The 19,713-nt window shown below is 37.6% G+C and overlaps 1 protein-coding gene across 1 annotated transcript in view; it reads left to right on the top strand.

Annotated features, from left to right (window-relative positions):
* The window catches only part of LOC121864523 (WD repeat-containing protein 35-like), a 122,646-nt gene that overhangs the window by 18,682 nt on the left and 84,251 nt on the right, over nucleotides 1-19,713 (top strand). Inside the window, exons 2-3 of the mRNA XM_042363594.1 lie at nucleotides 3,425-3,553; nucleotides 16,294-16,391. Of these exons, the coding sequence (XP_042219528.1) occupies nucleotides 3,425-3,553; nucleotides 16,294-16,391 (227 nt within the window). The remainder of the gene's footprint in view (nucleotides 1-3,424; nucleotides 3,554-16,293; nucleotides 16,392-19,713) is intronic.

The raw sequence follows: 19,713 nt of genomic DNA, 5'->3' as shown, positions 1-19,713 counted from the left end.
CAATGATTATATTGTGGTCGACTAGGTCGAACGCTTTAGTGAAATCAATGAAGGCGACAGCTACAGACGTTTTTCGTTTCTCGAGATGGCGGTATATGTAATCGAGAAAGCTGACAAGACAGTGAGTGGTGGAGGAAGTTTTCATGTTGCCAAATTGCTGAGGGTCTACGACTCCTGCAATATCAGCATAAGCCCAGTCAAACACAAAACTTTCACAGATTAGGCTGGGTATTGGGGTGATTGCAATAGGTCGTAGCTGATTTAAGGATTGTGGGCTGGTTGACTTGGGCACTGGTGATACATAAGAGGTCTTCCAGTCAGCTGGGCATCTGGCTTGACTGAGAGAAGCATTGATGATGGAGCAGAGGGGTTTAGCAAGCTCCGGGGAGAACTCCTTGAATAGTTTCATTGGTAAGTCAATGGGGGTGGTAGAGCGTTTTAATTTCTGCGAGCGTCTGTGTGTGTGTGTGTGCATTCGTTCGTGCGTGTACTCGGGGCGGGCTGGCTAGGGAGCGGGCTGGCTGGCTCACTCAGTGCCAGTCGAGACATGAACGGGGGTGGATGTCAAAACTTGAGCTCTCCCATAGGTCTTAAATAGGCTCCTCTCTTTTGTAAAAAGTGCAGGAACACGGGAAAACACTTTAAAGACACTATAGGGCACACACAACACTGAAAAAGCACTTCACAACACTGCACTGTAAATCCAGGAATATCGTGTTGAGGTACGCGCCGAGATCCACTGGACAGGAGAAGTTGACAAGATGGCGGCTCCGAGAGAGATTCTGTGTCCACTCCAATTCTGAATAATGTGATGTCCCAGCTAAACACTGCGCCATGTGGGAGACTCAGGTGGTCCTTACACTCAGGGGTAAAGGAAACACACTGATGTCAAGTCCGTAAGTTCTATTTCCGGTACAAACACAAAAAGGAGTTAAGACAGGGGAAAACAGCGTCCTGTCTTGGAATCTCTCTGGGTATCTCTCTCTGCGCATACAGCGCGCATGTGCCCAAAACCTGAACTAACACTCGGTGACAAAAGGGAGTATGATTATAAAACATATAATACAGAGACCTGAATCAATAATGGTAAATAGTACAGAGTTACATATTACAGCCATATTCGTCTCATATATCTACAATAAGCACCTCTCCCAGTGCCGAGGGGAGTGGCCTTACCATCTCTTTTTGGTGCTGGGGGAGGGGGGGGGGTCATGCAAGGGGACGTCCTCTCCTTCGTAGAGGAAGCCAGCCTTCTACACAAGCTTTGAGTTTATCTATTAACGTTTTAAAGGTTTTTCAAAAGTTCTTTGATATTTATTACTTATGTTTTTATCTTGCATTATTTGATTTTAGTCTTTTAAGCCTTAATTTTAATTTGGCTACATGACCTAAGCTGTTGCACCACCATAGATGTAATTACCACAGTCACTCAATCCCCTGAGTCAACCATTCCCCCATTCCCCCTCTCCACCACACATGACTTGCCAAGCAAAAAGGACCAAGACAGATGCAGGGCTTGGTGGTGGAGTGGATGATTACTTTTGACCACGACTGTGCAGTATTAATAATCTGAGTTCCTTCATTCAGCAAACTTTTGTATCCCACTGGTACATAGTAAAATGCTCTTAATTTGCAATATAATATTTCTACATTGTACAAATAACTATATTCACGGTACTTTTGCAGTTTGTGTGCACATACAGCAAAGGTGGATCCAAAGGGATTTTAAGGCACCTTGTAATGTTAGGTCTAAGACAGTTTGGTACAAGTCTGTACTGATAATCACACTCATGAAGTTGGAAATATTGCATCGTTAGCCTTAAAATATGTCCAAATATTCAGTGCATATGGCCTCAAAATGTCCCTGAAATAAACCACATTTACCCCCCTCCCTTAAAAAAAAGGGGGGGGGGTCACAGACCCCCCACTTCCCCAACTCCCCAGCTGTATGAGCTCACCGTTAACAGTGGAGATTCAGGTTTTTGTATACTTTAAACCCTGCTGTATACTGTTTGTTCTTTATGCAGCATACTGTATTTCCTTCAGTATATTACTTGCTTATATGAAGAGTGATAATTTCTCATCTATACTGTACAGTGAACCCTCACTTTACGCGGTCAATTGAACCCACGGAGGCCAGCGTAAAACGAGAAACGCGTAAAGTGAACAACATAACATATGGGATTAAATGAAATAGTGACCGGCTGACCCCCAAACTCCACTTTTTCCGACACAATACCTATGTTCTAGTAAAAATAACATCTTAATTTTATGATGGTACATGCACACAATTAATGCTTAAGAGAAATAGAGAAATACAGTCGCCAAGTTAATGTCCATTCAAATAATGGACTCAACTCCCTCCCCCTCTTCTCACACTACACTCGCTGGCTCTTCCCTCTCTGAGAAATTTTTTGGGGAAAACCACTAGATTTCAAGGTATAGTAATAAATAATACCTCAAACTAAAGTTAGGATAATATAATTGACATTGCTGGACTCCTTGTAAGACCAGGAATATTTTGAATATAAATGTCATATATTTTGCACAAAAGATAACATATTTACTCAGAGTAAACAAAATACTTACATTAGATCTAAAATTTGTATGTCTAATGCAAAATCTATGATGTTTATATTCAAAATGATCATCAAATTGTAAGAATTCCAGCAATGCAAATTATATTCTGGCCGGGTAATTTGTATGAATTTTATGAGCTAAAACAAATATCTTCAGTTAATAAAAAAAAAATATTCTTCACGACACTATCTGCCAATCAAAGTACCCCACCTTGCCTCCCCCCCTCTTCCAACCGCGCCAGATGGTCGGTCAGTCCCTCCCTCCCCCCCACCCCCCACCAACCCTCCCTACCAGATAAATGTTTGGGAGAAACCAGAATATTTACCTTTTTAGTAATAAATAATACCTCAGACTAAAGTTAGGATAATATAATTGACATTGCTGGATTCCTTGCAAGACCAGGAATATTTTGAATATACACTTCATATATTTTGCACAAAAGATAACATATTTGCTCTGAGTAAACAAAATACTTGCATTAGATCTAAAATTTGTATGTCTAATGCAAAATCTATGATGCTTATATTCAAAATGATCATCAAATTGTAAGAATTCCAGCAATGTAAATTATGTTCTGGCCGGATAATTTGTATGAATTTTATGAGCTAAATAAAAAAATTATACTTCACCCGCGTATATGAGTAGATGCACCGCGTAAAGTGGGAATTCCGGTTCTGGCAGGGTACCGCGTAAATGTAGAAACGCGTAAAGTGAAACCGCGTAAAGCGAGGGTTCACTGTATATAAAAAAGTTGTATTTATGATGTCTGAATTTTTTTGATAAACAGCACATTCTTTAATTCCTGATTCTTTCCAAATTTCAATTTTCTTTTTCTATTTTTCAGGTAAATACATAGATATAGAGCCACACTATCTGGCCATGACAAACAACTATGTGTTTGCTGCCTCAAAGGAGAATTTTTATCTGTGGCATTTCAAGACACCAAAGGCCCATAGTTCCATGGAATTATCAAGTAAAGTGATGCATTTATTCTTAAAATTAGTATGAGTGAACAATACCTGCAGAAGTAATACTTCTTGAATACCAATCTAGATTTACTATGTTTCAGTCAGCTTTAGTTGATGACAAATATTTGAAATTTTCTTTAAGTCAGTTTATGTGTCTTATCTTGTAATAAGTGATAAACCTTATCTTTCCTGATTAAGTGAAGGTGGGGGAGGGGTGAAAGGTAAGTTAGAATTTGCATAAAAAGGAAGATTGCTAGTTAGAAAAATATTAAAGTACTAGTATGAACTTGTGCAGCATCTTAAATACTGTACATGAAACATGCATTAGTCATCCACAAGAGTGTAGAAATCTGTAGTCTGCATTACAAATTCATTAATTTTTTGACACTTGCACCTAACTGTGGTTTTCACAAAATGATAAGAATTATTATTATTATTTTGTTTACAGTTTTGCAGGTATCCCTCATTTAACAACGGGGTTGCGTTCCTGAAAAACCTAACGTTAAGCAAAATTATTGCTAAACAATGGATAATGAGGAATAATATCTGTGGAGATGGCGTGTTGCCATTCTTACATGTAATTAAACTAAGAGTTGTGGAATAACCATTACAATGCTCTACTGTGGCTTAGAAATAAAGAAACTGTGATATAAAACTACAGTATAAAATAAGAAAAGTTAAGAGTATGGTTGTGTGGCAAGTGATCATATGCTTGGGCTTTTGGAGTCAGTGGACTGTAACTGTGTCCCCGACTTGCCACCCAGTAGCACTCAGAGCGGGTGAGGCTGAGCTGTGATATATGTTATGGTTATTTTTCAACTTGTAATTTTGGGTAGATATTCATAATGTTTTTACTCTGTTATATGCAAAGACAATCTTTCATACAGTATATGAAAACAAAAAATAAAAAAAATAATTATCATGTGGTCAAAAATAAAAAGGGAATAAACATTTTTTATGTGCACGGGCATTAGCACACACAGAAGGGGAGGGGGGAGCAGCCTGAAGGATCTCAGCTGTTTGCTGTCTTCTGTGTCCCGTGTCTAGTGAACTGATTGCCAAATGGCAACGCAATATTTTTTCTGTTATTTTATTTATTATTGTAATTTTTATTTATTCCTCACATTTACATTTACTTGTAATTTTACATTTACTTGTAATTTTACATTTACAAGTAGACACGACACAGTTCAGCCAAGCTGTCACCCAGCTGACTCATGAAGAAGTGTGTGGCTGCTGTCTGTATGCCGTGACGTTACATTGGGGGTAAGGAGAGTGTGGCTGGCCGCAGTTGCACTGCGCGGTCATTATAAATTCCCGCATTTGAGCAATTCTTTGGACTCTTTCCTATTCTAGCACTCGTGAGTGAACAGTCTATTCCCCAGTCTTAGAATGGACTCGCCCTTAATGCTGCACTGTGATTGGTTAGTTATAAGTTCAACACACATTCAGCCACAGAAAAATATTAAGATTTTAGGTAAAATAATTCCAATAATGGTGATGGTAATCCTCCCAGGAAGAGAACAGAAGATGAATATGTATTACATTATCCATGTCACACACACACACACACACACACACACACACACCTGTTGCAGTCCATCCCACCCTCCATTATTTTGTAGTCAGTTTATAAATTGTGTATTGTATTTTTTCTATTATTTAATATTTTATGTTGTTAATGATGAAACATACACTACAAGAGGCTGATCATGCGAGAATATAATAATGAATAAATAAAAACAAACTGGCAAACACGGCAACAGCCAGTCCACCTCCAGCACGTTTACATATGAAATGTCATCTTTCGTACCTGTTAGCTCCAGTTAGTCCTATATCAGATCTGATTAGACCACAGTATTTCCATTGAAGACAATACAGTATATATTTTAATAATAAAGTACAGGTAACATATTTTATAAAAAAAAATTAATTATTTTTAGTAAACTGTACTACAATATATAAATGAAAAAGGAAAAAGGAAACAAACATGATATTTATTTTACATTGAAATATAAATTTAAAGGTCATCAGGTGGCTAATGACTGGCTGCTTAGTTACACAGTGGCTCGCAGTACCCCCACTTGGTAAAAGTCTGGACAATGCGGACTTTTCAGGGTTTACTGTATCCAAAGTTACAGGTTGAAAAAGCTGTTTTTTCTAAAAACAAGTTTTTGTAATATAGTACAGAATGTGACGTCTAGCTTTAACCTAGGTATGTTAATGCCTAGCAATAATTCGCCAGGCCAACATACAGGCAATTAAAACATCTAATAATTACTTAATAAGTAATATTAGGAGGACACGTCGCCACCTGGCATTTAATTGCAATTCTCAAAACCCCCTCCTTCACCCCTCATCATACACACTGCCACCGTCATCTTCTTGCCTGGCGCATCATCTGTCAATACACACAAAGAAGGCTCCGCGAATTTGTGTTGTAATTGCTGAAATACTAAGTTCCACGAGGATTTTATATACGGTATTTATACTTCTTAGCACAGTGAAGAAATAGAGTGACTTTTATTTTGTTTATGTCTCTCATTTATTGTGTTTGGGACAATTTCTTTTACGATCTCTGGTCAGCGTCATGGCAACCACAGCGCATTTTCTTTATGAAGTCGCTAGATCGTTTGTGACTATATCCCCTGCTTTAAGTCACTCAGTGAATGTCGTTGCGCCCTCCCGGGCTCGTATTCACTGAAAGAATATATATATACAATCAACCCCCACTTTACGCGGTCCCATATTCCGCGTTTCCACGTTTACGCGGTACCCTGCCAGAACCCTGGATGCTCGCATTCCGTGGTGCGTGTACCCCTTTACGCGGGTGAAGTATAATTTTTTTATTTAGCTCATAAAATTCATACAAATTATCCGGCCAGAATATAATTTTCATTGCTGGAATTCTTACAATTTGATGATCATTTTGAATATAAACATCATAGATTTTGCATTAGACATACAAATTTTAGACCTAATGCAAGTATTTTGTTTACTCAGAGCAACTATGTGATCTTTTGTGCAAAATATATGAAGTGTATATTCAAAATATTCCTGGTCTTGCAAGGAATCCAGCAATGTCAATTATATTATCCTAACTTTAGTCTGAGGTATTATTTATTACTAAAACTTAAAATCTAGTTTTTTCACCCAACATTTCTCTGGTAGGGAGGGAAGGTGGGGGGGAGGGTTGGGACCAACCGACCATCTGGCGCAGTTGGAAGAGGGGAGGAGGCAAGGTGGGGTACTTTGATTGACAGATAGTGTTGTGAAGAATATTTTTTTTTTATTAACTGAAGATATTTGTTTTAGCTCATAAAATTCATACAAATTACCAGGCCAGAATATAATTTACATTGCTGGAATTCTTACAATTTGATGATCATTTTGAATATAAACATCATAGATTTTGCATTAGACATACAAATTTTAGATCTAATGTAAGTATTTTGTTTACTCTGAGTAAATATGTTATCTTTTGTGCAAAATATATGACATTTATATTCAAAATATTCCTGGTCTTACAAGGAATCCAGCAATGTCAATTATATTATCCTAACTTTAATCTGAGGTATTATTTAATACTAAATGTTAAAATCTAGTTTTTTCACCCAACCTTTCTCTTGAAGGGAGGATTGGTGGGGGGTGGGGGGAGGGTTGGGACGGACCGACCATCTGGCGGTTGGAAGAGGGGGGGAGGCAAGGTGGGGTACTTTGATTGACAGATAGTGTAGTGAAGAATATTTTTTTTTTTATTAACTGAAGATATTTGTTTTAGCTCATAAAATTCATACAAATTACCCGGCCAGAATATAATTTACATTGTTGGAATTCTTACAATTTGATGATCATTTTGAATATAAACATCATAGATTTTGCATTAGACATACAAATTTTAGATATAATGTTTACTCTGAGTAAATATGTTATCTTTTGTGCAAAATATATGACATTTGTATTCAAAATATTCTTGGTCTTACAAGGAATCCAGCAATGTCAATTATATTATCCTAACTTTAGTTTGAGGTATTATTTATTACTATACCTGGTTTTCCCCCAAAAATTTCTCAGAGAGGGAAGAGCCAGGAGTGTAGTGTGAGAAGAGTGGGAGGGAGTTGAGTCCATTATTTGAATGACTGTATTTCTCTATTTCTCTTAAGTATTAATTGTGTGCATGTACCATCGTAATATTAAGATGTTATTTTTACTAGAACATAGGTATTGTGTTGGAAAAAGTGGAGTTTGGGGGTCAGCTGGTCTCTATTTCATTTAATCCCATATGTTATGTTATTCACTTTACGCGTTTCTCACTTTCCGCGGTACCCTGTGGGTTACATTAACCGCGTAAAGTGAGGGTTGACTGTATTGCTCATTTTGCACACATAAACATTAATTCAATCAAAAAGACATTCAGTAATAAAGATTAATGAATCCTTTGTACATAAGAGAAATGATGCTGTTTACACGATTGTGCACGTCTGAACGTTGGTGAGCCGTTCAAACCCGTCGAAATTTGAGTTTCTGCCGTCAAAATTTAAAAAAAATTTTTTCGTGTGTTCCAGTTCCAATAAAAAACTTTGAATTAAAAATTCGCGAAATTTGAGAAGCTACTGTACGACATTTAACCCATCAATATGTCTTCAAAGAGACCATGAAGCAGAGAAAGTGGTGCTAGTGCTTCCAAGCGTAAGCACAAGTCACTATCTATTCAGGAAAAGGGTGAATTTCCATGGTCTGGCACCGGTCAAGTCCCAAGGTTGCTGGACTAGAGAGGTACAACCTGTATTTCAGCTATTACAGCGCAAATTAGCGGAGCTTTCCTTGCATGTATTTACAGCTGATTCGCCAGGCAAGAAGATGACGATACCAATGCGTGTGATGGAAGGTGCGGGAGGGGGTTTTGAGAATTGCAATTAAATGCCAGGTAGCGACGTGTCCTCCTAATATTACAGATTTAGGTAATTATTAGATGTTTTAATTGCCTGTATGTAGGCCTGGCGAGTTAATGCTAGGCATTTATGTACCTAGTTATAAAGCTAGACTTCGCATTCTGGATTGTACAAAAATATACTTTACAGGATGCCCTTCAAATTTGCTGATTTTTAATTTGCGGACCACTATTATTTGCGGATGACACCCTGGATGTACCAAAAAATGTCTTAAGGGTAATTTTAAAGTTGCTGGTATTTTCGCGGCTGGTACAGGGAGCCATTCATTCTCGAGAAATTTCCTTTACCTGTCTAGGTTGTACCTCTCTAGTCTGGCATTTTGTGGTCCGGAAACTTCCGTGCTCCGGAACGATTTTAGCTTGCCCATGGAGAAAATTAATTTGAGTCTAGTACTGTACTTTCGATGTTTGGCTAAATTTGGCCTTGTTTACCCTACTTTTTTGGCGAATTACTACCCGTAATATAGCAACATCCTAATAAACCAACAAAAATAACGCAGATAAAGTTAAATAAAAACTAAAAACAACACAGAAAAGTTCTTATGTTCTACAGCTTTAGCTAGAGTTGAACCTGATTGCTTGGCAACTTCGTCATCCGAGTAAAAACACACACAACAACATTGGCTGTCTTTATATTTTCAACTTTACCACCACTGATGGGTAGAATTTTTGTTTTTAAATTCAGAAACATTATTTAAAATATATATGAAAAGTAAATACCGTATATCGCGGCATATAAGGCGTCGGGGTGCATAAGACGGCCCCCCCAAATTTCCATTTAAAAAGTAGCTTTTGAGCTCTATTTGCTGTATAAGACCAGTACCCCAAATGTGACACTTACCCACTGACTTAGTAGTCCTTTACCAGCCATCCTTGGTTTTTTAAAATAAGGCCAATTCACATCAAGTAATGTCATCAAATATTACCCGCTGGTGTAGTGTAAACACTAGTGACGTCACTGAAGCGTCTGCTATTTACCGGTAACTGGAACTAATGTCGGTGTCGAGTAAAATTTTTCCATTTACTTGAAATGGATTTACCGATTTATTTGTTTATTTATTTATTTATAATATACTGTAACATATTAAACACACTGCAAGTATTTTCTTTCATTTATACGCTTGCTTCGCACGAGACGATCGGTGGTGGGAGTGTTCCCTCGTCTCGGTGGTGTGACTGTGTTCCGACTATTTATACAACAGGTGGTTCAACAGCAACCACCGTATTCTAACTGTGGTGTTTCATTAGGATTTGAGTGAAAAAGGTTACCGGTATGTACTTACTACATACATTTATTACACAAACATATATATATATAATCATATAATATATATAATCATATATATATATATATATATATATATATATATATATATATATATATATATATATATATATATATATATATATATATATATATATATATATATACTGAATATACTATGTACAAAAAATGAATGTTCAATGAATTATTTATGGTGCATTAGGGTACTGGCCACTTCAGACACAAAGACGGGCTATAAATAGCCTTGTTATCTACCCCTACATCTCACCCTGAGCCAGAGGGAAGCGTCTTGGTAAATAACATTTGTTTGCTTATTTTCCATTTACTTGAAATAGATTTACCGAATTATTTGTTTATTTATTTATTTATAATATACTGTAATATATTGAACACACTGTAATTATTTTCTTTAATTTATAAACTTGTTTTGCGACAAAGGAATGTTTCAGTGATGAAAGCGGTGTCTGTACTAACTGTTATAACTTAACTTGTCTTTTAACCTACATCCTCCTCCCTGTCCTAATCCTCACCTCACCCTCCTTACCCTTCCTCCCATCCCTGCCCCGCCCTGCCGTTCCGTGCCCCTTCCCGCCGTTCCGTGCCCCGCTCCGCAAAGCCCCGGCCTGGCCCGATCAACCACGCCTCGGCTCCTCCCCACTACACTTAACTACGCCTCACCCGCCCCGCCTCCACCCGCCTCGCACCGTCCAGTGTGACCACCAATCCCCATATGTTTTGTCCCGTGAGTTATGTTTCGAAATCGGTGGTTAGTGTTACTAAATATTGCGATAATTACAGAGCATCACTCAGTGTGTTTTTATGCTAGTATGATTTGTAATGCACTCTTTGACGCGTAGTGATAAATAATATTCAATGTAGTGAGCAGAGCTTCACTCCCCGACCCAGCCTAATGAGAATATTGTCGTGACGGAAACTATACTTGCCAAACATTGACGTAACGTATAAAGTAAATATTTGTTTTTCTTTACGGATACACTTCCAACTAATCCATCATCCCTTTCGGATTGTACATACATACATACATACATACATACATATATATAAATATATATATATATATATATATATATATATATATATATATATATATATATATATATATATATATATATATATATATATATATATATATATATATATATATATATACATATAGATAGATAGATAGATACAAAATATATGTACAAAAAATAAATGTTAAATGAATTATTTATGGTGCATTAGGGTACTGGTCACTTCAGACACAAAGACGGGCTATAAATAGCCCATCTCCCCCTCTTCTTACAGCTGCCAATGGGAAGCGTCTTGGTAATTAAATTTGATGTTTATTTTCATTGTCTAATTTATCATGTATCAAAGTAATATTACTAAAAATTGTGTAGGTAGTAGGCAGCTACCAAACAGGTAGATACTACCGCCTGGGAAGATATTGGAAGCATAATGTGTTGTCTAATGGTAGACCCTGCTGCCATATGGCATCACGAAAATTGTGACCAAGTCCCAGGTTCAGCGCTGACCTGACTTTCTGCCTCATTTACACACAATTGCAGTTTGAATTGTTCCTCTAACTTTGACAACACAACATACATATAGTATATTATTTCTCACTTTTGATCTTTTTTTTACTTTTTGTATTTATTTATGGTTAGTTACTTAAAATAAGGCCAATTCGCTTCAAGTAATGGCATCAAATGTTACCAGCTGGTGTAGTGTAAACACTAGTGACGTCACTTAAGCGTCTGTATTTAACTGGTAGTTTCAAGAATTAATGCAGTCATTTACTGAATATTCCTTGTAAAAAAATAAATTTTAAATTCATTATTTATAGGAGAAGTATTATTAACAGTAAATATACCGATATGCATTACTGACCACCTCCACGGCTAAAATTAGCCCAATCTCGCGGTCACTTTCCCTTTCTTGTCTCCTCACTGGCAAATGGGGGGGGCATGGGGAGGGGTGTGTGATGATAGCTGTGTTTATTACAGGGGTATAACTCTCTTTTACGGTATGTTAGACAGGTTTATAATACATTTTTATTATTTTAATATACCGGTAATCTTAATTTGAATCCAGCTTGCCAAACGTAAGTTTCAGTATAAAATAATTAGTGGTAAGACCTTGTGAGTGGCTTACTATGTTTCCATCACCACTCCGTACACACTAAACCACAATATTTAAGAGGTAAGAATTATATACTTGGTGGTTTAGACGACCCCCTTACTTTGGGCAGATTTTTTTAATGTTCAAATTCCGTCTTATAAGCCGAGATATACGGTAAGTGTTGCTTTCATATTCTTATGTAGAGTAATGACGATTTGTTTACACATGTGCTCACTTACATATATGATCTCACTTTTTTTTTACCATTAAAGGTTAGCTACTTCCATTGTTCCATTTATTAACATGATATAACTTTACTTAAAACAACCATATAAAGTTTACTACAGCTACAACCAGTGTCTTATTTTCTTCAGTTTTATATGTACAACCAATCAGTCACTGGTTTTGTAAACATTAACAAAAACAATACCGTCTCGTCTCATCGTGTGTTTTAATATTCCACGTATTATTAATGAATTGTATTGTTCATTTTGCAGACATAAACATTAATTAAATAAAAAAAATAAAGAAACATTAATTAAAACATATATGAACAGTAAATAAGTGTTGCTTTCATAGTCTTATGTAATGACGATATGTTTTCACATGTGCGCACTTACATACGTGATCTCTCTTATTTTTTTTACCATTAATGGTTAGCTACTTCCATTGTTCCATTTATTAACATGATATAACTTTACTTAAAACAACCATATTGATTTTACTACAGCTGCAACCAGGGTCTTATTTTCTTCAGTTTTATATGTAGAACCAGTCAGTCACTGGTTTTTTAAACAACGAAATCAATACTGTCTCATCTCCTCGTGTGTTTTAATATTCTACTTATTATTAATGAATTGTATTGTTCATTTTGCACACATAAACATTAATTCAATCAAAAAGACATTCAATAATAAACAATAATGAATGTTTTGTACATCGAGAAATGACGCTGTTTACACAATTGTGCGTGTCTGAACGTTGGCGGGCCGCTCAAACCCATCGAAATTTGAGTGTTTGCCGTCTAAATTTTAAATTGTGCAGTTATTTTTTTTTGTGTCCAAATAAAAAACGTCGAATTAAAAACTCGCGAAATTTGAGAACCTACTGTACAACATTTAATCCTTCAATATGTCTTCAAAGAGACCACGAAGCAGTGAAAGTGGTGCTAGTGCTTCCAAGTGTATACACAAATCACTATCTATCCAGGAAAAGGGTGAATTTCCATGGACCGGCACCGGTCAGGTCCTGAGGTTGCCGGACTAGAGAGGTACAACCTGTATATATGCGTGTGTGTAGACACACACACACACAAAACATATACAAATCCTCTCACAAATAATCAGAAACAAATGTATTAAATATGTTTCCGGCATTTTTGTGGTGTAGATTGATATAATCTTTTTCTTTTCTATTTTAATACAGTATAACTTTTTTTTCTATATTTACAATTTCTTTCCGTTCTTTTTTTTTCGCCCCCCAGGCTCCATTGTGGGTCGTTTGACCTGTGCCCGGGTGGGCTAATTCCCGTAAAAAAAAAATAAATAAATAAATAAAAAATTCCACTCTGTGTTTTATAATCACAAAGCACGGAGTGGACTTGAGGTTAGACTCAACATTTTTATTACATTTGTTTCTGATTGTATATATGTATTGTATACAGTGATCCCTCGGTTAACGAACGCCTCAGTTAACGAAATTTCGGTTAACGAATTACTTTCCATAAGAATCTTCAGTTCGGTTAACGAACAAAAATTCGGTTAACAAAATTTTTACGAAATCATATCAACATGTTTTCGCTTGCTCACCAGCTGGAATATTAGTCCGCCAATACGGTAATCTGTTCTAGGGCTTAAGTTCGTTCCCATTTGAGTAAATATCAAGAAGGTTGTACAATTCAATAATTTTACAAGTTTTTTATTAAAATTTCTAGTCATTTTAACACTTATTTCACATAATTGCAGTACAGGAAACTAGTTTTTGGTGCGCCAATCAGCCACTTGACTCACCCAACAAGGCATCAGTTTGTATCTCTGGTCAGTGGAGGTAACATCTTGCTTGTGGCTCTCTTGAACATAAACTATTTTTACGTTTTTACAGTACAATTATTGGTCATTCTGAAATTTATTTTACATACTGACAATATATAGTGCAGTGCAGTGTTGATTTAAAGAAAATAATCTTGAATTACATCTAGTGAACAAAAAATTTTATGGGTGAAATGACGGCATGAAGCATGGGGTGATTTCTCTTCCACCCCCACTTCCTTCTCTTCTCCCTTCTCCTCCACCCCCACTTCTAATTCCCATCATCATCATCATCAACCAGGAGCCTTCTACATACACACCTCAAAGTAAGTGTACTTTACTGCATTTATTTTTACTTTGAATGTAATTTTCGGTGAGCTGGAACCTATTACCCAAAATCTCATTGAAACAATGGTTTCGGTTAACGAAATTTTCGGTTAACAAACGACCTTCTGGAACGAATTGTGTTCGTTAACCGAGGGACCACTGTATATGTGTGCGTGTGTGTGTGTAGACACACACAAAACACACTCGGGGTACCTTGGTAATTGCTGACAGCATTGCTGGGGTTATGCAGGGTGGTATGATTGCATTTATCCCATCTTCCACCAAAACTTTCACATTACAATCATGGTTTAATCGCACCTGTTTTCTTATATGCAGGGAGAGAGATAGGGCGTATCAAGTTATGAAACTGTCTCCTTCTCCTATTACCCAATCCTCTTTCATTACTTCTAGGAATCGTTGTAAGGCTATTCTTCGTAGGGCCAACTTGAATTTTTTTAAAAGAAAGACCGCTGTCCTGACTAACTCTTCTTCTAGTAAATCCTTCTGGTCCTTATCCAAAATCATCTGTAATAACTTCTGCACTCCCTGTTTTCCTCCTCTCTTCCGACCAGATAAAGCCAATCTCTATGGCACTTTTTTCTCCTCTAACTCCACCTTAGGCGATTTCAACTCTATCCCTCCTACTCCTCCTACTGAACCTATGCACTTTCCTATAATCTCCACTCATAGGGGTGCTGGTGTGTTATCCATGTTGGATGTGATTAAGGCACATGGACTGGACGGAATACCCCCTCTTGTTCTGAGGAACTGTGCTGAAATTCTAGCCCCTGTGCTTGCCTATCTCTTTTGCCTTTGCGTCAAAACCCAAACTTTTCCTTCTTCTTGGAAGCATGCCTCGGTTCAGCCCATCCCAAAGAAGGGTGACCATTTCCAATTCCTGTAACTATCTTAAACTCTCATTTTCTCCGTCACCTTGAATGCCCTTCTCTTTTGTCAGATCACCAGTATGGCTTTTGCCAGGCGAGATCTACTGGTGATCTGCTCTACTGCACCCATCTTTGGTCATCGTCTCTTAGGGATTATGGGGAAGCTTTCGTCGTGGCCCTCAGCATCTCCAAAGCATTTGGCAGGGTATGGCACAAGTGTTTGCTTTCTAAACTTCCCTCTTATGGTTTCTCTCCCCCACTTTGTTCTCTAATTTTTGTCTTCCTTGAGAACCGATCCATGGCAGTTGTTGTCGAGGGATCAATCAGTTGTTCTTTTTCTACCAATAGTGGTGTCTCACAGAGTTCCGTTCTTTCACGTACTCTCTTCTTTATTTTTATCAATGATCTGCGTCATACTAAGACTAATTGTATCCATTATTCTGCTGATGATTCTACTCTTCACTCTTCTTCACATTTTTCCCTTCCCCTTAATTCTCAAACTAGATCTGTTTCTAGAGCTGATATCTTTTCGTCTATCAATGCGGATCTGTGCAGCATCTCCGAATATGTCATGGAACCCACACATCCACAACATTACTGCTCTCATATCTGGGGGTGGCTCTTCTTCTGTCCAACTGTTAGATAATCTTTTTTCCCTTTCCCTTCGCTGCAATGTTGCTTCACTCTCTCTCTTTTACAGGTACTGTACTTTAACGGGCAATGTTCGGTGGATTTGTCATCATGTGTACCGCCGGCAAGACCTTGCACTCGTTACACTTGTCTTGGCCGCGGTGCCCACCATTTCTCTGTGGATGTCGGTAACACTAGAATAACCTTTTACAGTACATTGTTCTTTCCTCACAGCCATACTGTGGAATGCTCTGCCTTCTTCTTCGTTTCCATACTCATACAATGTCTCACTTTAAAAAGCTTGTTTTCCGGCATTTTCGTGGTGTAGATTGATATAATCTTTTTCTTTTCTATTTTAATTTCTTTTTATTCCTTTTTTTCCCCCCAAGGCCCCATTGTGGGTCGATGACATGTGCCCGGGTGGGCTATTCACCATAAAAAATAAAAATATAATAATTCCAATGATATACTGGTATCTAATAACATTGTGTTTTCATGACATTTTAATTTTCAGGTGCTGTTAAAACTGACCGTCAAGAACGACTTTACCACATTGATGATACACCAACAGGTGTCTCTGATGTTTTCAGAGAAGGAGACAAATTATATGAGGTAGGGACAAAGCTTTGTGGATTGTTGCAGGGTACTGTGTGTATTTTTAGACTAAACAGTGGTATTTGCAATACTAATAAGGCTTGACTTCTACCAGAGGACATATCCATTCAGTCCCATGGCCAGGACATTAACCCTCTCAACCTCGGAGCCTGAGACACACACATGCATGAAAACTTAGGCTCAGCCTAGGAGGTTTTTGCCAAAAAATCGTTGAAAAAAATACGTTTTTTTTTCTAAAAACCAGTTTTTGTGATATAGTCCAGAATGCGACATCTAGCTTTATACCTAGATATATTAATGCCTAGCAATAGCTCGCCAGGCCAACATACAGGCAATTAAAACATCTAATATGTAATATGTAATATTAGGAGGACACGTCGCTACCTGGCATTTAATTACAATTCTCAAAACCCCCTCCCGCACCCTCCATCACACTCATTGCTACAGTCATCTCTTGCCCTAGAGTGAGCAGTAAACAAATGTCAACTCTCGAGAGGTGGAGAAGGGTGGGATGTCGACATCGCATTCTGGACTATATATCACAAAAATTGGTTTTTAGAAAAAAACGGCTTTTTGTCCAATCCAGAATGCGACGTCTAGCTTTGATTACCTGAGCAAGAGGTGGAGAGGGAGGTGACATTACAAATAGGATTCCACTAGCTTAGGTCCAGATTATAATTATTTACTTTTTGGAATATTTTCCAATTTACATTCCCAATTAGGATACTCACTTTACTCTGATGAGGAAGAAGAATGTCCTGGTTGTGGAAATTGACTAGGTGGGGGAGTGGACCCCAGCACCACCACATGTGAAGCATCTTTCAGAGATAGATGAAGATAGCTGTTTTTAAAGGTTTTTGAAGATTTCCAAAAGCCCACTTCTTTGATCTGACTGAGGCTCATATGCCGTAGAAAGGACACAGGCCCTGCATATTTCCTGGTGTCATGTGCCAAAATATTTTGCCAGGGTCTGCTTGACTCACTAACTGAGATAAATATTTTGTCATTTGACTAGGAGACAATTTCTTACCATTTTGTGATGAGAATACATAGTGGCCTCAATTAGGGAATCTGGTTAACCATAATTGAAGATTCCTAACTGGGCACAATACATGAGGAACCTTTGTCTCATCCATTAACCGTTTTATCCTAATAGGTTGAGCTTGAAAATCCTCCCTTTCATTTTTTGTTCACTGATTCTCATACCTGTTGCTATTGCTAGAAGGAAGGCTGCCTTCTGGAGCAATCTGTCCTTGTTCAGATTTATATTGTAATTAGGTCTCATAAGAAATTTAGTAACTTTATCTAGAGACCGAGGTGGGATTTTCTTAGGCCGTGGGGGTCCCTGAATGAAAAAGGATGATCTGAGCATTTGATAAATTCTTGTGTTCAAAATAATAGTAAAACCCCATGCCAGAGGGTCAACCAATGCTGATTTATAAGATGCAATTGTCGATCCTTGAAGGCCTTTAACTCTGAACAGAACATCTAAAAATTCTAACACCACTGTTTCCGACAATGTGATTGGAGTCGTTAATCTGATGAATTATTGAAAAAGTTTCCAAGCTTTCTCATATTGCATAGAAGTTTGGGGTCTACAATCTATTTAAACATCTTTTGAGAAACTCCAAGCATGAAGTGCCAAGGATATCTCGAACTGAGGGTGCAGTACCTGTTTTAGACATCCTTGTTGCAATTGTAGTGGATGCAGGCACCAGTCCAACATATCAAGACACGACGGTTGTAGGACCCAATATGGTACAATTAAGAGGACCTGTCCTTGGAAGGATGTGTGTTTGTGAACCACTTTGGGCAACATTTTCACAGGTGGGAACAGATAGATTTAATTCCAACGGTTCCAATCTATGAGTTTCTAGCAGTCCAGACAACTGTCCTTCATCCTCCAGTTGCACATCACTCATCTAAACTAGGAGGAACACTATGAGTCACATTGTATCATATAATACAAGGCAGATTACATTTTCTCCCAAACATAATCAGTATGACTCTTAACTGTGATATTTTAGTAAGTTATTTCAATTAATATCTGTTATTGTTATATAAGTCACCAGTGTGACTATCATAAACAACTAACTCATTGTATCATACATCTCTCCCTTGTCTTATCTCAATTATCCCTCAGCTCAATGAAATTTATTTCTTTATCAAGCTAACTTCATTTAGAGCACTTGTATTTTGAGGGATCACCAAGTTCTCTATTTGTTGCCAATCAGGGTGCACAAACATCATCGCTTTAATTAATTAGCTTGAGCGATAATGCCTGAGTGAGCATCAAGTCACCCGGAAGGGTTGACAGTGCTGAGCTGCTACCATAGCACTCCATTGGCTAACATCGTTCACCATTACTCTAGCAAGATGTATTGGGTTGAGAACTCCACCCTGAATGGTTCTCATATATCCCATACTGAGGATACAAGGTCCATCCCAACATAACTCTAGATTGCTAGTAAGACTGGAAGGTCAGCGTCCGGCAGAATCACTAAGACTAGCAGCCTCGTTAAAGTTCGCCTGGAAAGGCTGAACCCGCTACTGAGGACATGAATAAAATAGAGTTATGAAGAGAAAAACTTAACTCTGGCCTGCATGCTGAGAGTAATTAGAAAACCCTGGGCGGAAGCCCAAAAAGTTTTGTGAAGAAACATGAGAAGAGAGAGAGGGATAGTGACATATACAGTATCATACTAGCACGTGTATAATTGGGACAAAGAATTTTTTTTTTATACAGTATATATATACATATATATACAGGTGTATCTATATCCAGTACAGTCGACCCTCGTTAATTCGGACCCCTTTAATCCGGATTTCGGATAAATCGGACGAAATCTGAACTGTCCATATCAAATTTCTGGTTTTGGGATTGTCCCAGTTGCAATTGGGCTTGCAATTTCAAATTTTGTGTCACTTCTAAGAAATAACAAAGTCTCTGGTGCACTCTAAGATTAAGAGAAAACGGATGACTCAGGCGTCTTGAAGTGAGAGAAAACGAACTCCTATGACGGGGCACTCAAATAAAGAGACATGGCTACATGTTTTGTGGACTACCCACTGTACAGTATCCATTTCATCACTTTGTAATAAACCTTGTCATGCCTATGTGTTTCTGATAATTACAATAACATTATATATTTATATATTTAGCGGTTGTACAAACACAAGGCTTCACACATGCCATTCAGACTGACAGACTTGACAAGTTTTACCAACCATAAAGACAGTTGAACATCACTCACAATGGATCTTGAATATTCCAACTAATCAGACATACCTAAGTTGCCTCAACAATTGCAACCCCAGT

The sequence above is a fragment of the Homarus americanus genome, unplaced genomic scaffold, assembly GCF_018991925.1.
Source record: "Homarus americanus isolate GMGI-L3 unplaced genomic scaffold, GMGI_Hamer_2.0 scaffold25860, whole genome shotgun sequence".
NCBI classification, from domain to species: Eukaryota; Metazoa; Arthropoda; class Malacostraca; order Decapoda; family Nephropidae; genus Homarus; species Homarus americanus.
The sequence above is the reverse complement of the archived record's forward strand: the minus strand, read 5'-3'. Positions and strand labels throughout refer to the sequence as shown.